Raw genomic sequence first — 27294 nt, 5'->3', positions numbered from 1 at the left:
AAGATAGCCAGCCAGCTGGCTTTTGCAGGAAAAGCTTTCTTTGTCTTGTGAAATTTCTCTCTCATCACTCTTAAATAGACTTTTCTGAGCAACCATTCCACAAACAGCTGGGTGCCTTTGCTTAGGTGGTCAGAAAGGAAGGGAAGGCAGGCAATACGGCTAAAAACAAAACAGCTGAACATTACCACTGTCTGTCCTCTTCTCTCCTTATTTCCCATCTGTATTTGCCAGTGAAACTTGAAACTCTTCAGATTAAAAAAGGAGAGTCATCACAATTCAGGAATTCTTTCTTCTCACATTCAGAGGGAAAATAACCTTAGACCAAAGGTTATTCAAAAGCAGACTGGTTTTTTAAAATAAGTACTCATCAAGTGCATTAAGCACCTTTGGAGACTGTTAGACCTTTTTCTTATTTTTCCTGGCCTTTTTATCCACTGATTGTTCCTATGGCTTTCAATTAGAGTGCTACGTCAACAGCTCCACTCATCTAAAACAATAATTTTGCTGAAAAGGAGCATTATTGAACTGAAAGCGAGTGCTCAAGACCTCTCAAACACAGACATATCACATGCACAAAACAGTACCATCCTGTATCAACTTAGCAGCCCCATCAGATACAATATCTACATACACTGTCCTGAAGGGGAAATACATTATTTTTATAAGAAAATTGTTCCCAATGCCTTCATCCTCTAAAAGAGCAGTAAGAGTATTTTCCTTGTTTATGTTTGTTTTATTTATTTATTTCCTCAATAATGATAACACAATACTAAATGACCAAAACAGCTAAAGAACAGGAACTGATCTTACTTGGCCAGAAGGAGTTGTTGTCTTTGCTCAGTAACTTTTTCTTGAGGCGCCCAGGCAGCTTGGTGTGAGTGTTGCCCATTTTGCTGGAATACAGCGGGATGAGTTCCTCCTCCTCCTCATCGTTGCAGCTGGGCTGCCACTTGCTCCTGCCGAAGCACCCGACCATGGGGTCAGCGGGCAGGCAGTGCACATAGGCGATCATTGTGAGATGCTGCTCTCAAGGATGTCCCTGCTGTCCCCAATGGCTAGCTCCGAGCAGAAGGGAGTGGCCTGCTCATAACCCTTGAGCGGACGCATTCAAAAGGCTGGGGAGGAAAAGATGCTCTCCTCCTTCGTACTTAGGCAAGCTAAGCTATTTGGATATCCTGAAAACTGTTTGAAATAGGATTCTCTAAATCCTTAAAAAAGAAGGAAAACAACAAAAAAATCAAGCACCTGGTTAAGCAGCTCACTGTAGCTACTGGCTGCCCTGTTCCTGCCCTCCTCCTGCCCGCAGCTCACAGACACAAGCAGGAAAAGAGAGGCTGCGGAGAGCTGGGAAACCCAGCCACTTGCCACAGATCTTGGCCTACTCCCTCTCTGCTTCCTCTCCAGTCTGTGGCTTCTCTTAAGCCTTATCCCTGATTATTCACCACTCTCTGAACAACAGGTACTACAGCCACACACAGATGGCCATATCCAAGAAGCTTATTTAAAGCTGAGTTGCTGTAATTGCTGTGACACTGGCAGCTACAGAACAATAACTGGGCAGGCATGTGCCAAGAGGAAGAACACATACCTTCTTCTAGGATGCAAAAGCAGGAAAAAACATATAGACTAAAAAAAAAAAGAGCAAAGTGTTGCGATTCCAGTATTTGGCTTTTATTAAAGAAGCTCCCTTTCAAAGTTCGAACCATAATGACTGTCACCAAGACAGCAGCTTCCAGGTTAGACTACAACACTAAGCATAAGCAGTTATCGGCTTGCCTGCAGTACAGCATAAATACATACATCCTCACAATGCCTCTACAGCATAGCCATTATTCCTATTTAAAGATGAAGACATAGTCTCAAAGGGATTTAGTAACCTGCCCACAAAGTGGAAAAGCCAGGATTAGAGTCGAGGTATTCTCAGTTCTTTAGCCTCATCCACAAGTCACTAATCCGTGGGACTTCTCCCAAATACTGCACTACTAAGCAAGTTTCCATTCTGCTAATGGTCCCATAGTGTTCTTCTCTGGGATTCAGGAAGCCTGTCCTTCCTAGGCTTTTGAATTGGCTGTAACAGCACAGTCAGATTGGGAGAGCAAGGAAAATGTCACATGAAGAGAGCACCTGGCATAAACTGCTGTCTTCAGCAATTTTTAAAGTTTTATGTTGTTTGAAAGATTACATGGGAGAATATTTGTTTATAAAAATGGGAAGATATCAAAACCCTGAGTAAAGTACAGTGAAGAACAAGTCTTAGTCTGCTTTCTTAACTGTTCTTTATAAATGCTTTGGTGGCAGCCCATACCATTCATGGAAGTGGCTGCTCTCTATATAGGAGCAAAATGTAAGTACCTACACATAATAAAAAAGGCTTTATGTGCTATTTCTATTACAGCTGCAATAACCTTTTGGTCAGGAAGAAAAAAAATCCCAAGCCCACTGTTTTAGAAAAACAACACAGAGATGCACATCTCCTCTTTCCCCCTGACACACACACACATCTCCTGCTGCCTCAGTGCTGCTGCTGCCTGCACTGGCAGCTGCAGCCTGGGAGCAGGGTGTACACACCAGCTGCCCACAGGCACTGCACCAGCGTGGCATCAACCTCCAGAGACACAAAACACAGAGCACCATCCAGCACAAACTGTCTGCAACACTGACTCAACAGTGCTGGCAAAGCATAGAAAGTTTACGAAAAACTGGCTAGTTTGGTGAGGGGGTTTTGTTTATTTGGGGATTTTGTTTAACATCCTGTTACTCTGCACAGCAATCTGAGTAAATAATTTTCACTATAAAGCATTTCATACACATCTCACATGACTGAATCTCAGCAAACTTGCAAGTAGATGAAAACAGGTCTTATAATGAACTGTGCAGATACGTTTAATAAATAGGGATGAAACAAGCCCTGCCTGCAATTCTACATTTTTTGAGAACAATTTCAAGTATCTGCAAAAATATGGATGGAAAGGGGAAATGTGCCAAGAGCAAGGGCAATAGCTGTTGGTACCACTGGCTTGTCTGTATAGACAGCAGAAACTCACTGGCAAATGCTGAATGCTGGCAAACAGGCCTTTGAGGCAAATACAAATTTACAAAGCCAAGGACATCTACTCATCAGACTATGAGAAAGACAAACTGTGATTAACATTAACAGAGCTCAATTCACTCATCAACTGCGCTGATATTCTTGTGTCTGCCAGAATAAATGAATGTCTAGACAGTCCTCCTGGGTGGAATGAAACCCCAAGAGTGCTGTCAGTGAACCAGTTCATAAGAAGGCCCTGTTAATGCCTCCCTAATGGGACAGTACCTCTATAACCCACTTGGTCTGGTCACTGTGCCTGCTGTCTCACCCTTTCAATTCCCTGTGATTATCAGGGTCCTGGGAAGAGTCACTGTCACAGATACAATGCACAAAACTTCAGAGCAATACCAGGCTATTGATAAAAGTGTGCACTTGGACATGCATTTATTGCTCCTGCAGACAGGAACAGTATCTTTTATTACATAAGAATACAGGTGGATTTCAGTTATGGATTTTTTTTTTACTTTAACAACTCAAAATCACACTATCAGATTACATTTCTAAAGGATACTGGCTGATGTTTGCATGCAGTCTTTCTATCCCTACACAATCATACTGGAGTTACTTGATCTACACACCAAACCAGTATTATCAGGTAACATGGAGTACAAACCCAGGGGCAAGAAGACAGGGGACACCAACAAAATTCAGTGTTCAGCAGACTCCCATGCTCCCAAACACTTATCAAGATGACACAAGATAACATATTGCCCTGGAGTCCCCATGACATTCACCATGCACTTCTCTAGACTACAGACGTACTCAATTATCCATGTTTCCAATGCATGCTCACGAATAAGGCTGATGCACAATAATGGGATCATGGATGAAATCGAGTTTAACAAGTATATTTACCATATGGCAGGCATTAATGTCCCCACAAGTTTTTTACTTGAAGAATAAATCTGTTCTTCCCTGAAGCCTGGAAGACCTTGGTAACATAAATGATAAACAATTTGGTGATGGTTATGGTCTCAGCTATTAGCAAATGTAAAACCATAAAGTGTTGCCAAGATGTACCATGGTCATGTGAGAAAGATACTGTGTACATTGCCTCTTCACCTCCCCCCAAAAATCCTGTAAAAAAACCCAGTTATTTTATGCTATGTCTATATGGAGCAAGAACCTAAGTTTGATAAAGTCAAAATTTTATCACAAAACTTTTGATTAAACTTCGCGTATTCTACTGCAGCTGTAGTGCGGCTTTTTTTTTTTCAAATACACAAAAGTGAGGCTGTTCATTTTTCACAGCCTTGAGCTATCTTTTATAGAAAGATTTCCCAAAAGTAACATTTTATTTCCTTTATTATTCTTTTTCATGCAGTTTAAAAATGGAACTATTAGTAATGCAAGTATGAATGCTCTGAGCAGGCTGTTAAACGTGCGTATTTATCAGCATATTTCGTTTTTGCTAAACCAACTCCTCACACTCAGGCTCTATTAGAGAGAGCTTGAATCATTAGGAATAATTACAGAAAACATTTATTTCCTTATATTGGAAACAATGTTTGGTCTAAACAAAAAAGATCATTAATAGTTTGACAGGACTCACAAAACTGTGACTAACTCAGGTGTGAAAGAAACAAAATTATAAAGAAAAAACAACCAAAGAAAACATTATCCCTTGTATTAGACAAGCATATGTGGTCCTGAGCTCTGAGATCAGCAATGATACTGATGAATATTACACATAGGAGTTTAAAAAATATATAGGATACATCTATTGGGAACTTGGGGGATATGGAATCACAAAGGATTGTAATGTCAGCCCTACTCTGGCATTAAGATAATCTTTATAAATAGGCTACATAAGGAATTATATCATCAGTCTTTATGTACAATTTGTAGATCCTCTGGATAGAAGGCAATATGCACCATGAAGTGAAATAACAGCACTTTTATGGACACCTTGCACAACAAAACCATCAAATGAAGTAATTCCTGATGCAAGCCCAGCAGCCAAACTGGAAATTAAAGACAGCCCTTAGAAATCCACGGGGATAAACTTTGCCCTAATTAGACACTGATTCTATTTTTAGCAGTGATGGATTGATGTATTCTGGGCTTTTTGGATAAGCAGCTGGAGCTTTTAAATTGTACTTAAGTAGTTATTTTTAAAACAAACAGGTAAAAAATAATATTTATATATTAAACATATTTCATCAGACCATATAGCATTAACTAAGCCTTAAAATAATACTCTCAGAGAGAAGTATCCTCCTTTTATAGATGGACAACTCAAGACACAGCAAGAATCAGCACATGTCCTTCATGGTGGAGCACCCAGTATCCTTTGGAACTGGAAATGGCTAGACTGGACATGGGATGTCCTGCTCTCCTGGCCTGTGCACGTACCTTTCCTCTTTCCTGTGCATATAGTGTGTGTGGAGTCTTAACTCATGTTCCTTTAACACAAATACAGCAGATAAAAGCTAAAGAATTTCAAAACAAAGAGAAAAAAAACCCCACCTTGAGGTATTGTAAATTTGCTTTTTAACTGAACACGAAATCTCTCAAACAGGAAGCGAGCAGGAGGTATCAGCTTTACAGTGTTTAAAGCAAGCCCAGCATTTGAAGAGCTTGTACAGTACTTGCAGACATCAGGGTGCAAGGGACATGAAAGGGACCCAGGGTGGCAGGGATGCACACAAAGCTTTGTGATGTTCCAAAAAGCTCTCTTCATTTGGCCATATTCAGGCTCTCCAGCATTAGTTCTATCCCCTACTACTTTCATGGATGTATTTTTATCCTATGCTTGTGATCACACTGTATCTATGGGCTTTTAGCTCTTTTAAAAATTTTTTTAAGGATATAAGTAATAAGGCATGTGCAGCTTAAAGAGCTTGACTGGCATGGCAGGTAAAAGCAGTCCTAACAAGCAAATATGCTTTGTAAAAAGCTACAGCAAGTGTCCCTGGCAACTGTGTACCTAACAAACTGGAGGCAAATCCCTGAATGATGGGGCATTTGGCTGGCTTAATTCCTGGTACCCAAATAGTCGCTTCCAGCTTCAAGGTGTCATCCTTAGGCAACCTCAGCCCTCTGCAAGGACACTGAATCTGCAAACCACTGGTTATAGCAGGCACCCGTAAAACACAACAAAAACCAACAACAATAAGACCAAATATAATACACAACGATCATAAGGAATCTACGTGCCTGTATTTCCTCTGCTGCACCAACTCTGAACATACCCATTACCCTCTCTTTCATAGCTTAATTTAATTTTTCCTTTGCTGTTATGTAATAGCCCTCTGCAATTATTTTTAATTCAATAAGGAATTTTATACACAGTACATAAGACACTAGACAAGAAAAATATACTTTGTGTTCCATTATTGGCAGTCCTGTACTTTAAAATACACTTCTGTGTTCTAATTATTCATCTCTACTTTCAGTTAGAAAGCCTTCTTAAGAGCAACAAGCAATATTTTATGTTTGATATTAATGCTTGATCACTGCTTTGCAATATTTAAACGAGAAAGCAATTAAAGCCAGCAAGATAAGCAGCAGGTAACTCAGAAATGCCTTCCTATGCCCTTCTGGTTTAGCTCTGCTGCCATAAAAAAAGAAATACAAAGTACTTTGGTCTGTGCACTCTGTGACCCGGACCACCTTTGGGAAGGGGGTGATACATGTTTGGGGCAGAAGACAGGGCTGTGAGTGAAACAGAAGCAATTGGGTATCACTACTGATAGTTACAACAAGCTATTCTTGCTGCCTTACTCTAGCAGTTGGGTCCCACACATCTCTGATCCCTCTGAAAATGCAGAGCAAAAGATGATGCTGCCAGAAGCCGGGGGAGAAGACGGTTTCCAGTCTGGGGCCACAGTGGATGGCAGTGTTGACACTACTGCTATACCCACACACTCTGTGAGCAAAGGAGTCACATCCCACCAGCTTATTTTACAGTTCATATTAAACAGCAACTCAGACAGGGTTGGGTAGGATTACCTGGTTCAGGTCTGCTCATTAAACTTATTACCATGGTAACAGGAAGAGAAAGAAGTCACCTCCCCACTCCTATTATCTCTCACAATTCTTTTTTAATGGATTTAAAAGCCCAAAGAGGGAAGCACCTTCCTGATACAGAGCAGCAGCAACATCTCTGCCACCTGCACAGCTCACTGGAGGAGCTCACGCGCAGTGGGGTTTTCAGTACAAAAACCAAAGCAACCTACACTACTTGATAAAAACCACTGTTAGAAAGCAGCCTCCAGTCAGAAGGCTGCAGCCTCCTTGCCCTCCTCCTTCTGGAGGAAATGGTGTGACCACGCTGCCTTCTGTTCATGTACACCATCACTGCTGTCAAAAATGCAGTGCCACCTCCTGGACACACACATTCCTGGGAAGGCCTGCTTTGGCCAGGTGTGCCATGGAGAGTTAGGAATGCTCTCAAGACTAAAACAACAAAAATGGTAAAAAGAATGCAAACCTGTATTGAGAGAATTCATTATTTTTAGTGAGTACTTCTAAAACATTTTGGTTTTACACGGTCAGTGTTTCAGTAAGTACCTCATACAGAACTGCTTTTAAGCTCTGTGTAAGATGAGGGAAATGTTGTCTCCTTAGACTTCAGTAAAGCCTTTGAGAATTTCCCACAGCATTCTCCTGGAGAAATGGGCAGCCCAGGACTTGGATGGGTACAGTGTTTACTGGGTAGAAACCTGGCTGGATGGCTGGGCCCAGAGAGTGGTGGTGAATGGAGTTACATCCAGCTGGCAGCTGGTTGCTAGTGTTGCTCCCCAGGGATCAAGTGTTGGGGCCAGTCCTGTTTTAATATCTTTTATCAATGATCAAGGGGATCAAGAGCACCCTAAGTCAGTTTGCAGATGCCAAACTGGGTGGGAGCGTTGATCTGCTGGAGGGCAAGAAAGCTCTGCAGAGGGATCTGGACAGGCTGGATAGGTGGTAAGAGGACAACTGTGAGGTTCAACAAGGCCAAGTGGCAGGTCTTGTCATTGAGTCGCAACAGCTCCAGTCAGCACTAAAGGCTGGAATAAGAGTAGCTGGAAAGCCACCTGGCAAAGAAGGACCTGGAGGTGCTCGTCAACAGGGCCTGAACATGATCCAGCATGTGCTCGGGTGGCCAAGGCAGCCAATGGCATCCCAGCCAGCAGGACCAGGGCAGTGATTGTCCCTCTGTACTCAGCACTGATGAGGTCATACCTCAAGTCCTCCTCACAATAAAGACATCGAGGTGCTGGAGCAAGTCCAGAGAAGGACAACAAAGCTGGTGAAAGGTCTGGAGCCCAAGTCATAAGGATAAGCTGGGGGAGTTGGGGGTGTTTAGCCTGGAGAAAAGAAGGCTCAGGGGACAACTTAGCGCTCTTTACAACTCCCTGAAAAGAGGGTGTAGCCAGGTGATGGTCAGCCTCTTCTCCCAGGTAAAAAGTGACAGGACAAGAGGAAATGGCCTTAGGTTGCACCAGGTGAGGTTTAGATTGGATATTAGGAAAAACTTCTTCACTGAAAGGGCTGTGAAGCATTGGAACATGCTGTCCATGTGGAACTGGTTGAGTCCTCATCACTGAAAGTATTTAAAAGACCTGTAAATGTGACATTTGGGGACATGGTTCAGTGATGGACTTGACAGTGCTGGGTTAACATTGGACTAATGATTTTAGAGGTCCTTTCCAACCTACTTCAGTATATAGTAAAAAAAAAAAAAAATCTCAGGATGTCAAAAGATGAGCTGATCCATTTTGCTCATCCATTTTAAATAGAAACTGGCAGGTAGTACTTAGCCCGACAAGGACTGGATTTTCCATTCTGTAGGGCACAACATTCAACACTGAAGAGCCATCGTTCAGTCTGGGCAGAGCATTCATTCATTGTTTTTCAGACAACAGAGCAGCAGCTACTACATCAGGCACACGACAACAGAATGCAACAATATTAAAACATCAGTGAAGGAGCAAGAATGGCAAACCTAATTGTCTAAAAGTAAGAAATTAAATAGTCATGTTTTTCAATTTTCAGCTTGAAGGGGTTTTCCTGTGTATTGGTGTACATTTCAGCCATACATTGGTTCCACTCAGAGATGCTCTTCCACATCCCATGCCACTGGTTTGCATGGCAGGCACAAGGATGTCACACCTACTCCACGCCACAGATCCCTCTCCTGTCATGGTAACTTGCCAGTGTAGACATAGCTTCTCATAATCATTGCATATGCTTAAGATAAAGTAATTTTATTATTTTTAAAAGCACAGCCAATGAAAAAAAGTAACCTTGTCACATGCTTCTGTCAGCAGCCTAAGGAATGGTCGTAACTCAGTGAAGATAATTAATTACGTTAAAAGAACTAAAACAAAACTTTGTATCAAATATAATCCCATTAACCTGGAACGGTTCAGCAGTAAATTTTTAACTGAAGTGTCACATTTACTTGAAAATCATATCTATGCAAGATAAGCCAGTTAGCACTAGCTTCTTATGAACTATGACTAAATACAGCCCACCTACTTTCTAAGAGGTCACATAAAGGCTTTCTGTAAAGAGTAAGTAAACTCTTGGGTTTACAGATCAGGCTAGAGGAATGCATCAAATTCCATTAGAAAGAATAATGACAAAAATATGTACCCCTTGCCAAAGAAAAGATTAAGCTAATGAGGAGCAGTACAAATTAGCAGTATTTCAATCCAACATGAAGTTCCACCCTAGGAAGAGCATTCCTGTCGAGTCCCAGTCAATAAATATATCTGAATGATGTGTGAACTTTTTACTATCAATTACACAGTCTTGATGTTTTTTTAGAGAAAATTCATATTGACTTGTCATTTTTGTATCTTTAACAATAAACTTTCTGGACTGCTTTTTCAGGCAGAATATGAAGTTACCAAGTAAACAGTCAGCTGTTCTTACAGCAACTGATTTTCCAACAAAATGATTGAATGCAGGTGCTACAGCTGCTACACAGCCCACCAGGGCTGTTCTTTCTTGTATCTGGAGTTGCTGCTCTGTTAAAAAAAAGTCAAATGGTTGAGCTTCACAAAATGAACTGGAAAGAGCAGCCATCTGTATACAAGACCACAAATTAATAGACCCACTTGTCTATGAGTTTCATTTTCAGTCTGTTTGCTGGCCAAAAAAAAAAAAAAAAAATTAATCCAGGATTTCCAAGGAATATTATTGAAAAGTCTCCTTTCTGATTATCCTCCCTGCATGCCAACTTTCTGTTAGAGAAGGCTCTTCTGTGCAACAACTCTAACTGAGCAATGCAAAATGCCTTGGTTACGACAAGGCCCATATCAAAGCCACAAATAAAGACATGAAAAATTTATATAATTCTTCAGGTCTATGCTTCAGTTAATTTCAGAATTATGTATTCTTAAAATTCTGTATTTTGACAGACTGTAGGCCACTGAATCAAGATAAATTCGAAGTTGAACAGATTATAAACTTTTTTGTTCTTAAAAAGAATCACTCAGCCTTTATACGTATTTTGCACTAGACTTTTTTTTAAAAATGAGAGTAAAGCCACACAAATTAGCATGGTAATTCAAGAACAGGTTCCAAAATTTTAGGAGGAAAGTAAAATTATTTTTAACTGACTTGAAAACGATCCTTTAAGATGAGAAGCAATAAGATGAGAGCAACCTCTGCATGGGAGAACAACATCAGAAACCCTTCAAGATCTTTAGAGTGGAGCTAGAAGCTGTATGATCTGACAGAGTGGAACAACTCTCACCACAGCAATCTTCCAGGCAGGACCACTGCCCTAACCAGCCACACTGCTCCAGAGCATGCACTGACTCATGACAATCCACACGGACACACTGAAGATGGAAGAAAAAAAAGGCTTTGAAAATAATAAAAAACTGTCTTCCAAATAGCCATTAGGCAGGAAACACAGTTTTGCATTTTCTTCTGTTCTCTTTATATGTCAGCCACATTTACTCTAGCACTCTGCCTGTAAGGAGAAAAGTTAACACTGACCCTTGCATCCTTCTTCCTCAAGAAGGACTCAGTGTTCCCACCATCTTCTGTTTTCTAGTATGGTTTGCATGAGGAAGGTCACCTCTCCAGAGGGTGCTGCACAAATGATGGCTTCTGGTTGCTAGCAACTACAAAACCCTCCCTGTGATCTTGGATTCATCTGAGATATGAAACCAAGACAAGAAAAAGCAAACCTGAATGACTGAAGAAGGGTCCCTTTGTGCATTCAGATGGTGGAAAGCTTTTCTCCCATTTTAACACAAGTTTCCCTGCAAATTAAACCTTCAGGCAAGAGTTGGCAACTTGTTGCCCTAATAATGAAGGGAGGAAAAGGCTGGGTTTTCCTCATTACTTAAGCATCATGCTTCGTTATCCCATGTAAGCATGTTAAAGATGCAGCAATTCTCTTAAGGCTAAAAGACACACAAAATAATCCAAGACTTTGTGGCTGAGATGCAGAGATGCAGTCAGAAAGCACATTACTGTCATGAAAAGCAGGATCTGCCGGTGCTGGAGATGCCTCTGCTTGAGCACCACAAATGTTAGTCCTTCTCTTAACTACGGGATGTGGCTAAAATGCCTGGCTTGTATTTCTGTTTAAGCACTATTGATGGGTTTAAATTAAAGTGGAGATGCATTAAAAGTCAGAAAGAGAAAGGGGCTGGGATGCTATGCTGCAAAGAGCAGATTTTCAACACATCTCTGGATTTAAAGGTTTCACAGGCCAAGGAAGACCTTGTAACAAGCAGCCTGAAGTGAGACACAGCAGTATCTCACTATGTGAGTAAAAACAGTGCGTCACAAGAAAAGAGCAAGAGAAAACTAAAAGATGTCAGCACGGTCTGGAGACTTTGAAAGCAGGAAATCTGTAAGATAAAACTTCTAAGGAGAGTGCAGCACATCTGGCACTAGAAAAGAACAGGAAAAGTCCAGCAAACCCGACCAGGCTGAGCTTTTGGGGAAATTTCCACCTCAGCAGTACCTGTTGATGAGTCTAAAGGAAAAAATGGGGTGAGCAGGGCACATCTGTGAGATGGTTTGACGCCATGAGAACCTGCAGCACATCCTGCTCTTTGTCCAGCCTTTTCCTGCAGCCAGCCTCCAGTGAAGCAGAACCAAGAGAAACTTCAGAAGCTGCAACTACATATTTAAAGGGATAATTCTTTCTGGTCTTCACAGGACGACCAACAGAAGCACTTAAACATGGGACGACTACAACGTTTGCAAAGTGCAAACGCAATCCTGTCCCCAAGTTTCCATGTAGCTCTCTGTCACAAAGTTCCCTTACCAGCTCCAGAAACTCTAACTTAAAACTCTCCACAACATTATCAAGAACGATCTTAAAAACATTCTTTGTCCACATTATCCTCTTTGGATGTCTGTTTCACAACTTCCCTCCTCAGATGGTTTGGAACCTTTTAATGTCTGACTTCAATTAATTCAGAACACAGTCATAACCATTTATCTTGTGGCAATACTCTCCTTGGACTTCAACAGGCTTCCTCCCTCCTTGTGGTATTTACCTCCCAAGCTACCAGCTAGACTAAATAACCTATGCTTTTGTAATCTCTGCATATGACCAGCAATTAAGTTTAAAATATTTTAAAGTCTGAAAGTCCAGGTAAGTTATACAAGAGCTTCAAATGCCAAAAACATTTTCTGAATTTTTTTTAAATATAGCTAGAAAAAAGTGGGATGCTCTGGATGACTGGGATAGTATTAGAAAAAGATGCCTGAGGTAATTATAGACTGTTTTGCCAGCCATTAACCACAGGCAAGATCACAGCTGTGACAGGACTCCAAATAAAAGAATTAACGAAATTTCCATTTCTTAAGATCAGGCAAAGTGCTTTCACAGAGAACGGGTCTCCTATTTGACAAAGGTTTATGGCATTTCCTTGGAAGTAACAGCAGCCTTCTGCAAAAATGCTGTTTGGGGGGAGGATGGGACTGGGGGAAAAACCAATGTAGAGAAGTAACAAGCACAGAGAATACAAATCTGGTAACACAATACTTGTACAATGTGCAATCATTACCATGCTTAAAGCACTGAAAAATGCATGAAGATTATTAATAGATTTCGAGTATGTGTATGCTGTCTCAAAGACCACTTCAACACGAAATTCTTTAGTGCTTATTAATCCAATCAGCTGTGCATGCTACTTTTACATCTATTTTAATATTCTCTAGCCTGCACACATTTTACTGCTTAAAATTAAGTGCTGGCTTCTTGCTGCAATTTGACAGAAATTCACTGCCCTGTACTACCGCTTTGCACAGTGATGGCCAACTTCATTGTACTACAGCCCTCCAGACAATGGAGGAGGTTAACAGATATTGCTTAAAAGCAAACATCAGCAGGTCAAGGAAAACAGCAGATGATCTTTCTACCTATGATTCACTTACCAACAGGCCCTCTTCAGAATTGCAGTGCTGTGTGAATTGTGCAAATGGCTCCTATTGCAGCCTCCAATAAAGAGCCAGATGTGGAACAGAAAGGCAGAGCATGCATTAAATGCACATGTGAAGGAAAAGCTGTGTCTTAATTACACAGTTGTGACAGCAGAGGAGTCAATTTTCATAGTCTTAAAGAACACCACCTGAGTCAACGAAAATACTACAAACATCAAGTATTTTTGTCTGTGTGTGTTTATACTGCACAGTGTTTGAAAAGCACAAGCTGAATTCAAGTACTGAGGGCCAAGCACATACAGTAGTCTGCCCTGACCTCCACATTTCCAATCATCACCTAAAGATTTACTGATGGAGAGCTTTAATACTAACTGATTTCACAGCTGAATCTATCTGGCTTGCCTTGTCACCGTACCACTTCAGGGTGAAAGCCCATGTGCCCTGGGAAAGGCTGGTGTACCTGCCAGAAGAGATTTTTACCTAATGCCTGCATATGCTCACCCTGCTTCACCAACTGCCACTGACCTTCTTAAAAATTCAACGGAAAAAACAGGCACCCACACCCTGTTCTATGACCAAAAAAAGCAAAGCAAAACCACAGCAAACAATAGGCATTCATTCCGCAGGTTCTGTACCCGTGCCATTTGGTGGTCTCCTCAGAGGCAGTCAAATGAAACAGCTCCAGGGAGTGGAACAACATGCTTCCACAATGTGGTGATTAAATATATTTGCAGGCAACCTCTGAACTGCAGAAGCAAGAGCTGGGGTACTCCACTCTCCCCCAGTGGGTCAGCATGGCACAAGTACTCCCTGGGATTTCCATCTGCCCATTCTGCTACAAACAGAGCCAAGAAACATGCAGGGTAGGCACCACAGGCAGGCACCACAGGCATGGCTACAGCTCTGCCATCCAGGCATTCCACTACCTTTGAAAATTCCCTTTTATATATATATGCTACCCTCTTCCAATGCACTTAGATTGTAAATGAATCCAAGCAGAAACAGTATTTTGTATTTTAAGTACATTAGACAATAGGACTGTAGCCATAGGTGAAGGACTTGAACAACACTTAAAAGCAGAAGTATATTTATAGTATTTCTGAGCATGGACTAACTTCAGTAAGATTGTTATTACCCAGACCTATAATCTTCCTTTTGTTATGTTCAATTTCATTCCATACTTCCAGGCACAGTTAGAAGCCATTCCCATTCACTGCAGCCTGACAGAGAAAGGCTGCTCCTGTACCAGATACTATTATCCACACTCAGCCATGGACACATCATTCCCCACTTCCACTCCTCTCCTTCCTTCAGTATGAATTAATAAAGCTGTCATTTAATGAACAAAACCTTCAAACTTTATGCAATCTTAAACAGTAAAATCTTGCCAGCAGCTAAGTGGAAACTGACTTTTTTCCCCCACAGCATGGGAATACAACATGTCTGACAGAGCTCTCCTGGCGTGTCCAAGGTTCACACAGGTGTAACTGAACTGAGAAGTAGGGGGTTTTTGTAACTCATAGTCATATGCTTGATACTTAAACGTCAGTGTGTACTAATTCTGTCTTTGTTCAAACTGCTTTTATACGTCGAAGAACTGGAGATAGTAAGTGTCCTCAAAGTTACTCACCCCAATAAAATAAAGCATATGATATAAAAAACAACTACAAAAAGAATGGATCCCATTGTGATTATGCATAACTGAAACAAATAAAAAAATTGAAATGAATACAGAGGAAGAAATACCACAAGATCAATCAAGGCTTAAACTAAACTCACTTAATTCTGCCAGGAATCTTCACTTTGACAGATCCCTTCATTTAGATTATTTTAAGTCCCCTTCCTCATTTTGGCCTGGTGTTATACACACAAAAAAGTAAAACTTTAAACAGAAAGAAAAAAGAAAGCAACTTTTACAAATTTTTTCTTGTCTAGTTCAACTTGGAAAACACATTTATTTAAAGACAGAGAAAATCTGTTCCTGATTTCAAACATTGGATATTTCACGAGAAAATTGCCAAGAAAGGAATCCAAGGAATGTCCTTACATACACACAACACGAGACAACTGGTGAGCAGCCTTGTGATCTTTGACAAAAAAAAAAAAAAAAAATTAAAAATCAGCATTTCAAGGATGGAACTCTTCTCCAGAGAGCAAGCAGCACATGCCTGGGATTTTTCATTGATAGCTTCTATCATAACTTCTTGCTATTATTAGTATAAAAGACTTCCCTCTCAAATGCACAGCTGTAAGACAAGCAAGGATGGAAAATACTGCCCAAGTGCAGGCAAGCAGTAAGCACACATGCCTGCTTTACAGCATTTCTTGGCACTATTCTTCCTCTACAAAAGCTATGAAGGAAACTCCAGGCAAGTATCACAAAATCATGAGCTCATTTTTCAGCACACGCCAATGAACTGCTCATGACATTGCTAGGAATTAATTTTTTACCAGGGAAATTTATTTCAATATTCCATCTGTACTCCTTCAGTCCCAAAGATCAGTAACTAGCATGCACTATTGCCTCTGCTGCAGGTGCCCAACTTAGGTCAAATTCCAATACAACCCATGTTTCTGGCTATGGGGGCACCTGAAGGTTGTGCTGAAGAGCTGAGAGCTGCCCACAGACTGGTGCTGTGTGAGGGCCAGCCTGGACCAGCCTGGGAGCTGGAGACACTGGGTCACCTGCCATGCATGGGCAGAGACACCCAGCTCTGAGCACCTATCTTCCCCTAAAAAGAAAAAATTAGAGGCAGCAGACTTCTAGAGCTCATGGAGGCCAAGTTTTAGAGTGGGGGGATTTCATCACCCATCCTACACACACCAACAGACTACACTGACTCAGACCTGGGATTCATTTATCAGATGGAGTGTGCTTGACAAATCAGACTGAGCAAACACTGGGAGCTGGCAAGCCAGGGCAGCACCTGAACAACCACACTGCTTCTCCTTGAGCTCTCAGAGCCCAAACAAGCCAGCAGCACCTGAGAGGAAGATGTGCCCTGCTGTTTAAGAGACCTTCTCCCTACACAGGCTACCGTCAAGCCAGTAAAAAGGATGGGTGTGTCACAACATTTCTCCTTTGCATGTTGATGTTATCAGTATTAATACTCCGGCTGATTATTTCAGGATCATGATTTTCAGTGCTCAATAATGTAATACACGGTAGCTGCTGATGCTGAAGGTAGGGAGAAGTCTACTCCAAGCTATCAAAATAGAGCAAAGCACAGTAACAGAGTGCATGCAAACAGGAAAGAATCAACACAATGCCAAAATATGCTGATATGCAGCACAGCTATCCAGTACTTCCACTGCTTTTAAGAGAAGCCCTTAGATGGGGTTTTTGTATCTTGGAACTAGCAACTTATTCACAAATAAAACCTGAAAATGTTGAAAAGTCTTTTCCTATGCATTCTACTTAAGATTTAAAAGAAAAAAGCTAGCGTAATTGAATTTAATTATGCAAGGCAAAAATATTTTGCTTCTGTACAAGCTCATTTGCTGCACATAGGACAATCTCTGAAAATTTCACTCCTTGTTTCATTTTCAGTCAGGTGATCTAGATTACAAAAGTCTCAGACTTTAGCTGCCTCAACAGGCTTGAAAAGCTTTTACCTATTATACTCTTCCTTTAAACGATTTGTCCTGTATCATTAGGTTAATGCTGCAACAAAAGTTTCATCTTTTATTGTTTTGTAATTCCTGTCATCTGCTGAATTGTTGTGAATTGAAAACCTCTTGTGGCGTTAAGAATTTTAAACTGTGTAGGTTTTTTGTATGCAGGAACGATTTTATTTAAGATAAACCACTGCATAGCAAATTGAGTTGTGCAATTCGTTCAGGTTTTCTCTAGGAACACTGGATCACTACTCTGAAATTTGCAGAAAAGGAACTATTTTTAATGTCTTTTTAAATTTATGATTGCACCAAGACCCTTTAGTGGGAACTTTGCATAAATAGAAGCTATTAGTAGAATAAAAATAGTCAATGTTTTATAGAATCATAGAATCATTTAGTTTGGAAAAGACCTCTCAGATCATGGAATTCAACTGTTAACTCGGCATTACCAAGTCCACCACTAAACCATGACTCTAACTAACTAAAGAGAGAAAAACACTCTGAGCAAGCACTGATAAGCACTTAAGTAATTAACGTAATTGTTATTCTTTCCCAGGGAAATTGTTTCTTTTTAAGTCCTAAACGCTTCCTTACAACGGCTCTCTGGTGTCAGCTTTCGTCTTACTTCAGTAAGAAAAGTAGTAGTATCAATTTTTAATAAAAACAGAAATATGGGCGTGAAACAAAACCAGTAAGCTTTTCATAGTCTTTTCGTTTCAGAACCACGTGCTGAAGAAGTTTAATTTAAAATATAAAATAAGACTATCTCATTGGACATAAAAACTCTTCTTGTCCCGACGGTCCGCACCATCTCTGAATGAGAGGAAGCATCACCTAGCGTAGCAGTAGAGTTTCTATCAAGCATCTGCAGTAACACAGCGAGACCAGCTAACTCTCTGCTCTTCTTCGGGTGCTCCATGACATCTCACCCGTACTGGGGAAAACCTAAATAAAGGCAAATTCGCCTCTGGTGCGGCGTCACCAGGAGAGATGTTCCACACGCGAAGCCCCGCGGCCGTTCCCGCGCGGCAGCGCACCCGCCCCGGCCGCGCTGCGTGCGCTCGCACCGCGCCAGCCTTTTGTCTGCCGGGCTGCCCGGCACCTTCCCGCAGGACCGCGCCGGGCAGCGATGGCAATCGCCCCAACAAAAGGAGCCACAAATCCACGCGCTGTCCCCCAGACCAAGCGGCCCCGCTGCGCACGGCGGCGGCCGCTCCCTGCGGCGCAGCACCCTCACCTTTCAGGCAGAACATCCTGCGGCCCGGCGGGCAGCGGCGAGGCGGGGCCCGGCCTCCCTCCTCCCGCACCGCCCGCCCGGCCCCCGGGCACCCCCGCCCGCCCGGCCCGGGGGAAACGCGAGCGAACGAGCACGGCCACTCACGGGACGGGCCGCCGGGCCTGGGGAGGGTCAGTGCCGCTCATCTGTCAGCATTTGTCATTGCCCTCCTGCAGCTCGTGGGCATCCAGGGGTCAGCGCTAGGGAAGGAAGTCACTGTAATCCCGCTCGCCTGTTCTTACAAATTACTGACTCTGCTCTTTGTGATCGTTCCCCGCCCCCCACACCCCCGTCTGGTCTCTCTTCAGAGAGTGCTTTGAGCAGTTTTCTACTTCATCTATAAATATAGGGTTTATTCATAACCCAGAATCTTTTAAGTGTATCTGAACTGTCAAGATAGAGAAAATGTTTATTTTTGTAATACTGTGTATGCCTGTGTGCTTTACGACTTCTGGCGGATGCCCATCTCTGGAAGTGTTCAAAGGCTAGGTTGGACGGCGCTTTGAGCAACCTGGTCTACTGGCAGGTGCTCCTGGTCAAAGTAGGGAACTACATGGTCTTTAAGGCCCCTTCCAACCCAAGCCATTCTATGATTCCTCTGCTCAGCACCACAGATGTTATGGCTAAAAAGACTTCTTACATTATTCAGTTTCTGCAGAGGAGACCTACAGGAACAGAAGCACACAATCTTGTAAGCATTTTAATTTATAAGGGTCACAGAGAGCTGCCACCAGCACCGTGCTTAGCCATGGTATTTGAGTCTAAATGAAGCTGAGTTGTGTTGACTAACTTTTATAGGGCTTGGCCTTGTACAGCAAAGAAATACAAGAGCCAGGGAACAAAGTAAGGGTCAGGGTAACCTATCTTGCTGAACAAACGAGAATTGCAACTGTCTCCAAAAGCACAAGTCCTAAAATCCTCCATGTAAAGCCAAATGAAAATAAAGAACACATGCAAACATGTTATCTTTACGTGGAGCTCCAGAAAAAAATCTGGCCCTGACACCTTGAAAACAGCAATTCAGACCCCAGATGAAGCAGTGTTAATGAGATGCTGATTATCATTAACTGGGCTTCAGTATTAAAGAATCACATTTCAAATATCTGTCCTCATGTAAGAAAAGTTACTTCACTTTAGAATGGACTACGAGCAGGCTGCAATGGCAGAAAAATGGAGACATTTCATTGGAATAGCTCAAAATCCAAAAAGAACATTTATATAGCTTAGCCTGTCTTTTCTCTTTCAAATCCTGCTAGAAAGGGTACAGACTTATGTCAAGATTTCCTTATGCTCTAAGAAGCAAAGAGGCCCTTTCCCCTTAATTCCATTTTCTGGTGCTCCAGGCATGCATGTGCTCTTTCCTACCGTAACTTTTCAGAGGGCTCTGGGAATAAACAGTTTATGGAGGCAAAATAAACAAAAACTTATTGTAGCTGGAGGAAGATTACTTGGATACCAGAGGGATTTTAAGGTCCAATCTTGTTAAATCTACTCATTAATTACCTGGAAAGGGAAGTAAGAAGCGCATCAGTGATAATCACCAGGGACTGAGAGCAGCTGCCAACACTCCACTGGGGACTAAGAAAGGACAGAGCAGATTCTAGGGGAATCACAAACACAAGTAGAAAATACAAAAAAAAAAACAAAACAAAACAAGAAAAAAAGAAACAAAACCAACAGTCTGTTCTGCACATGGGCAATGGGGAAAACTGTGTCAATAAAACAAGGAAGAGGAAGCCAACTATGGAACAATAATAGCGTCTGAGACATTATACACAGCTTAGAGACAATAGCTGAAAAGTCCAATTTGCTCTGGGCCATAACACCAGTGGCACATACTTTTCTGGGAAGGTTTGGGCCCTTGGGGAAGTGTATCTTCCTTGGGGGGATACACTCTGTCCTGTTCACCAGCTTCCTCTCTCACCCTCACCAGGAACAGAGCAAAGAAGCGTGAAAGGGATCCCCACTTTCCTGATGTCCGCTGGGAAAAAGGGAGTGCTTAAAACAAAGAATAAGTGAAATAAAAATTCACGTATTTCGGAAGGGAGCAGAATTATCAAATCCCAGACAGGCATAAAGCAGTTCAGCACCTATTTTAGCTTTGTTAGTGTGTCAGGACTCTATGAGTGATCCAAAGACACATGTGCAGCTTTATAGCAGCGAAACCAAGGAGGCCTGATACCCATCCCCCTGAAGGCCTCAGAGGTAGTGGACCTTGACATCTAGGAATCTGGCGGCTCCTTGCCCCAGCTCTTCTCTTGCCTGGCCATTTGCAGTATGAAATCAAACTCCCATCAAGGAACCAGTTCTCCTACACCCTGCATCTCATTTTGCAGTCTGTGACACTAGGGAACCAAATTTCCCCATCACACCTGGGTGAACTCTATGGAAATAACATGGAAATATCTTCCAACAGCCGTATTACAAAGCGTGCTGGCTCTGTAAAGCATTACATGTTGTGCTGGATACCAAGAGACAGCTACAAATATGGAAGAACATATCCTACCACATCTATCCCATGACAGGAGAAGCACCTCTCCCAGCTGCCATAATGCCACCTGCCATTGCTACCTCTCAGGGGAGCACTGCTCCCACCGAATGGATGCTAAGTGGACTGGCTCCATAGAGGAGACCACAACTGCCATGGAGAACTGTGCATATATATCCATGTTTAATAAGGAATGGTCATGATCTTTTAAAAAGAAATGTTTTAACCACGTGAAGTCAGGAATTTTGAAACACCAAAGTACATCTTTCATCCTCTCCCTTACTCTCAGCTCACTGAAATGTCTATCAGCTCTCTGACCACAATTAGAAGAAAAGCTGCAGTGCCATTTTTCCCTTGTTGAAACATAACATTGCTAGTGCCATTTCTCTTAGCTGCCCTAATCTGGACATGCAACACGATAGGAGGGAAATAAATTCAAGAAGAATATGTACATACTTGCACCACTTTTTGGATACTAAAGATTGTACCATTAAAACGAGCATGAAAGAAAATCCAGCTCAGACCTGCCCAACTTATAGAAAAAAATGATAAAGGTTTAGGCTTTCTGTCCTGCTTCATGTGTTGCCACACGTCAAAGTGCATCCCAGTTTGACTGCCAGCTAGCAGGGCTGTTGGGACATCTAATTAAGTCCTGTTTCCTTTTAGAACCAAAGCAATCCTTGGAGACATTCATTTCTGATACCGTGGATGGGTGCCAACTATCATTTTTCTAAAGCCTGAATTCTTCTGACATGTTTGCCTTTCAAGCTGAGCATAACACCAAACCAAGAGCAGCAGAACAAAACAAAAACCCCAGACAAACAAAAAAAACCCACCCTGAAAAGCTATTCAAAGAAAGCAGCTGGAGTAAAAATAAAATTTTCAGTGTGAGGGTTGACACAAGGCACACCATTTAGTCTGCAGGCAGCTCAAGCACTAAGGAAAGACAGACCCAGAACCTACCAAGCCCTGTGGTCTCACGGGTGATAAGAGACAGGAAATAAGGGGAGGTTAGTTCAGCCCCAGCGTATCTTTAAAGAGTCAGCACTGACTCGGAAACCAAGCAATGGAGAAAAAGATATTAACCATTATTTTGATAAGGAAAACCAAATATTCTTACAACTCCAAAGATAGAGAAAAATATTTTGCTATTATCTCTTGCAATTGATAGCGCATATTATATTACCCATTCTACTTGAGGAGTGAGGGTGGAGTTTCCTCATACAGTGAGGAAGGAAAGAAGTATTTCAAAAATTATTTAAGATTAAGAAAATCGTTTGGGGAAAGTCACAGCAAACATAATGAAACAAGTAACTTACTCAAATGATCAGGCAGAAAGTATGTCCTTTAAAGCAGTAACTCAAATTGCTAAGTATTCACCATAGCAGGAGCTAAAAAGATGTATCCTGTCCTGCAAAAAGTAATGCAGGCAGGTGACTTGTGATGAATGGATCTTTCTAAAATTATCAGTGAAACAACGAGTATAGAGCTACTCTCCCCCTCCCAGATTTGCAGCTACATTTTTGCCATCTTTCAAGACTGGCATGAGGAACAGAATTTTCCAAACCTTCAAACATAGAAGAAAATATGGAATTTTTTGATACCTTTAAGGAGCAGGAATGAACAGAACCAATATACACATTTGGGGGAAAAAAATGTATGCCCATAATTAGAACAACTTTCTTCCAATAAAACTTCTGAAACTATGTCTAATTGTTTACCTAGAGAATTAAATCTAAAACAATGACTTTTTACTTGAAGGAGGGACACAGTTCCACTTTAGTCCTATGTAAACTCAGGAGCCAAAGTAAAATCCTTTATCTATGTATTTTTTTCATCAAAAGCTGATTTTCAATGAAACAACTTTATTTTTAATCCTACCCTAGCTACAGCTATACTGATGGGGTTTTCAATTAGATACTGCAGACAGCATTTGTGAAATCCTGTTGTGGTTTCTGATTATTGCAAACAAAAAGTTCTGTAATAAACGCAGCAGTGTTTGCAGGTGCAGACACAAAGTGCTTGGCCTAAAAATTACTAAAATAAATGGTTTTAGAAATGGACTGCCTTCTGCCTTAAGTGAGGAAGAAAACAAACACAATGAAGTCATGAATTACTTCACCTTATCTTTTGTTTGCCTTACTCTTCAGACAAAGGGCACAGAAAGGGCAAAATCTTTTAAAGAGCTGCTGTAGGTCAAGAAAGGAATCTGTAACAAACTTCTCCAAATTCATTCAGGAATTTCTTTGCCACAGAATTTGAACAAAGAGGGAATTCCTGGTTGTGCGGGTAGGACCAGAGTGTACAGAGCCTTAACGCATGACCAGAAGAACACTAATTATATGGAAACAGTGACTGATGGTCCCAAATTTAAAGAGAGGCTAGAGCAGAAGTTCTGAAGAAAAAGCCTGGGAAAACAACAGGCAATCCAGTAATTTCAATCTGCTGCTAAAAGATCTGCTTCTCAATAAAAAAAGATTCATTGTTTTGCAAGGGTTGTGTGCCAAATTAGCTTTGATTAATGGATGTAACAGGGCTTTATTGATAATGTTTACTATTAAAACAAAACAAAAATGCCCCTCACGGGCATTTTCATTTGCCCAGTCATCTGTGCACTGCTCCAGAAAATTGCCACAGGCTGGCAAGGGCTTGTTCCCTCAGATTGATGTCGTCAGTGTTTCACTAACCCTGGTAACAACAAGCCACGGAGGAATGCTCTGAGGCCACCTTTGGGTAATCAAGAATACCAAAAGCACAGGCAGCATGAAGGACATATGAATTCCCCCCCATCATCCTGGCATCCAAAGACAGCTGCACCATCCTACAAGGATGAGGAGAAAATAACAGGTTGTTTCCTGAAATATGCACAAAAAGAGCAATGGTCTTGTATCAAAAAAACTCCCCAAGGCTGAAACACATGCCAGAGCAACACAAAACAGCAAAGAGAAAAATCACTTTTTCTTCTGCCCTATGCAGACCCACCATCCGTACTACCTGGGGAGCTGTTTTCATTCACACCATCACAATGCTTACCTAACAAGAACAAATAGGTCACTGAAATACTGAGGTAAAAGCAGCAGCACTTTAAGCAGTTCTCTTCTGATTTAAAGCTATGGGCCAAAATACACTCAAGCCCTTGACAAAGAATTACAAGAATTGGCACTTTAGCATGAGCTGTCCTTGGGCAGCAAACTGGGCCAGTGTTCTTATCAGAAATCGTGCCGGGGCAGGGTGATGGGGCCATTTGTAGGTTGTTACCGCTTCACATGTGTGGTGCAATGGGAACTATTTCTGCATTCCCACCTGTTCTGATTCCTTCCTTGCTACAAACCTGAGACAGCACCGAGGTGTTTTCTGCCATCATCCCTGGGGCAGAAACACAACTGCTTCTTCACTGAGATCCCAGCATGTGAGAAGTGTCAGTGCAGGGCAGCCAGAACGAAACGAGTTACTCCTTATTCGACCTGATCAATTTAATAGATTTGCTACCTTCCTCACAGTCCCAGCTGAACGACAATCTGACAGAGACTGTGCAAGAGCTGCAGCCCCCTTGCTGTTGACAGCTCCACCGTCAGAGCCAGCCAGCACCCCAGTGGAAAGGAGTTGTGCTGCTGAGCACAGGGCATCTTCTCTCTTTGCAAAACCAGGTCAAGCTAGCTACAAGTCAAACGCAGAATTTAATATCTGATTCTGCCACTACATGTCACAATACCTCCTTTCATTCTGAAATGAAAATGCCGTATTTACCATATATGGCATTACATGCACTACTCAAGGTTAATAAAATTGAGTTAGTAATTCCTGGATGAGAGTTTCCATGTAAGTGTACAGTAGGCTGTAATCAGTCACGCTTACTCATCAGCTCTTTGGCAGTCTGGACTACAAGGGAGAAAGAGATACAAAAGGCTCCATGGAAATTACAAGCAAGTACAAACAAATTTCAGTTTCTGAAAGGCAACAGCCTCCACCATTCATTAGTTTCTAATCCCATTTCAGGCATTAAAATTAGACATGAATGACAGAATCAAAATTAAGAGGCTGTTTCTTCCAAAGGTCACTCTTTAATTAATGTAGTCATTAGCAAGGTGCCTACAAGAGTGTGATTCATAGTATTAAGCCTAATACATAAACTGTGAGCATCCCTACTGCGTTAGGGAGCCAACACCTGTGTAGGCAAAACAAAGCCATAGGGAAGAAAAAAAAAAATCACATGAAAACAAGCAAAAGGAAAAAGAGGCAGCAGGTGACAGGAGCAGCTCTGATGGGACTTGACTGATGGGGACATGCTGTGAGCAGCCGGGCATACAGTGCCTGGAGGACAAGTGCCCCTCCAAAGCAGTCAGGAGGCCAAGCCGTGCCTCCCTCCAAGAGCTGTTCCTATCAAACCTGACCTGCTAACTGGCAAGCACAGCTTCTTGTACCGTGGTTCATGGACATGGCCCACAGTTCAAGCAAGAAGTGGGAGGAGGTATGGGCAGAGGCCTCCCCTCTCCCCTCCAATACACACAATATACAGTGGCACTGTTACTATGGTCCTGTGTTACCCTGGAGAAAGTCTGACCAGGGATAACTTCTATTTAACATCCATCCCCACGTGCTACTCTCAAGCAAAATGCAGCCCTGTCACTCCCCTCTGCTTAGGTGTTTGATCTGACAGCTTCTGAGCAGCTTTATGTGACAACCTTCTATGTGCTTCTCAGATCTCTTAGTTTGGAGTGAATGGGTAAGTAAATGATGCACCAGTTGCAAAGCACCTAATTCACAGCCCATAATTGCCTTCCAAACACTACAAGTTCACCACGACTCAATGTCCAGGGAATCCATCTGCTTCAGGGAGATAAAGTGCCAGGCAGAAGCTGCCACGCTGTATGTAAGGGAAGCTCTAGGCTGAGCAGAGGGTGTACATATTAATTACCTTTCCATGGGATGAAAAATGAGCCATTCTCTTAAGTGTCCAAAATACGCACTCACATGCTGAAAATACACCTTGCTTAGGTATCAAAAGCACCTAGGCCTTACATTTTAACAGACCACTTCAGCTCAGGCTTTGGAACAATAAGCTACACATTCAAGTTATAACAGCATTTACACTTCAATTCTCCAGGAAAAAAAAAAACAAAAAAAAACAACACAGAGGTTTCCACTTACAAATGGGAAAGAGAGGCTGGTAGATAAATTGTTTTAATAGACAAGTATATGCAAAAACGAACACACAAACAAAAACCCAAAGCAACCCCCAACAAGCCAGGTAGATGGCAAACCTAGTTTAATTTCTTTATTTTTATTGAAATTCTGCAACTAAAAGACAAGAAGAAAATTTATTTCACAGTTTAAATCACAAACTGTCAAATCCACTCTACTTAATTGTTCCAAATATTATAATAGAAGCTAAATATGCCCTTTCAAAATTCATTAACTTCAGTTATTTAGCCACATTCTTAGCCTTTAACTTCACTTTCTTTTCATTTTTAACAGATTGGAGGAAAAACAAGAAGTTGTCATATTTGCAATGTCCTGCCAGAATGGTGAGCTATGACCATGCTGGAGACAAAGGTCCCCTCAGTTTTAGAGGACAATTCATGAAGCAGTTGGCTAAGAGCTGCATAGAAACAGAATTTTTCATGTACTCTATTACTTGATGAGCAGTGCACAGGAAAGCACATACAGAACGCTGTTTCAGCTCTAACAGTGCATCCAATCACAGGAAAACAACCAGTCTGCTTTATAAAATATAGCTACTTAAGAGTAAAATGTGAAGGTCAGGAGACATCAGTTTTGAGCCCTAGTGAGGGGGAAACATTCGCCCCAAGTTTTCAGCCTAAGGATAAGCTGGACATCAGACACTAGCCTGGGAACAAGAAAAAGTATATAAAGTGTATAGAAGTATAGAGAAGTTTATGTATCATGAAATAAAACTGGAAACCTTTCAAAACAATACACTCTCAGAAGGAAAACCACAGCACCTCGTGTGTTCCTTCATGGCTGCAAAGAAGCAAGCAAAGGAGCGCTGCACCAGTTACCCTGCTAATCCAAACAGCACGGAAACTGCAGGACCAATTGGGTTGCAGTGTCCTTGTCACTTTGGAAACGCACGCCTAAGTCAGGTGCTACTCCATTTGTTTGCATTTCCCAACACTTTGGTCTTCTACAGTGCGACCAGCCAAGAGAACTTTGGCTGGAGCTACTCTGTACTTGAAATTCAAGGTGTCCTACTGAAGGCAGTCAGGGTCTCACTTCATAGCAGCACAGAGCTGCCCAGAAGGAGCCGGGATCTGCCCTCGGAGTTCTCAAACACCAGGAGTTAACTTCCCATCTGCCTAAGAAAAGCACATTTCTGAGACAGCAGCTCTAATACACGGATTCAGCAACACCACACAGGCCTGTTCTTCCCTTCAGCTCCTCCATCCTAACAAAAAACATTCCACAATCTCCTGAGAGATTTAGACTCTTCAACACAGTAAACTTACATTA

General features: G+C 41.9%; 1 protein-coding gene across 11 annotated transcripts in view; it reads right to left on the bottom strand.

Moving 5' to 3' along the window:
* Nucleotides 1-27294, bottom strand: part of NHSL1 (NHS like 1) — a 184254-nt gene that overhangs the window by 75547 nt on the left and 81413 nt on the right. The window contains exon 1 of one of the 11 annotated variants that reach the window (XM_032102039.1): nt 18297-18345. The exons of 9 other annotated variants lie outside the window; for them this stretch is intronic. In XM_032102039.1, coding sequence (XP_031957930.1) covers nt 18297-18312 — 16 coding nt within the window. In that variant the 5' untranslated portion in view covers nt 18313-18345. Of the gene's footprint in view, nt 1-810; nt 1335-18296; nt 18346-27294 lie in introns of those variants that run through there. One more of the 11 variants, XM_032102035.1, reaches the window with a different exon arrangement.

Source organism: Corvus moneduloides, chromosome 3 (genome assembly GCF_009650955.1).
Source record: "Corvus moneduloides isolate bCorMon1 chromosome 3, bCorMon1.pri, whole genome shotgun sequence".
Lineage (NCBI taxonomy): Eukaryota > Metazoa > Chordata > Aves > Passeriformes > Corvidae > Corvus > Corvus moneduloides.
The sequence above is the reverse complement of the archived record's forward strand: the minus strand, read 5'-3'. Positions and strand labels throughout refer to the sequence as shown.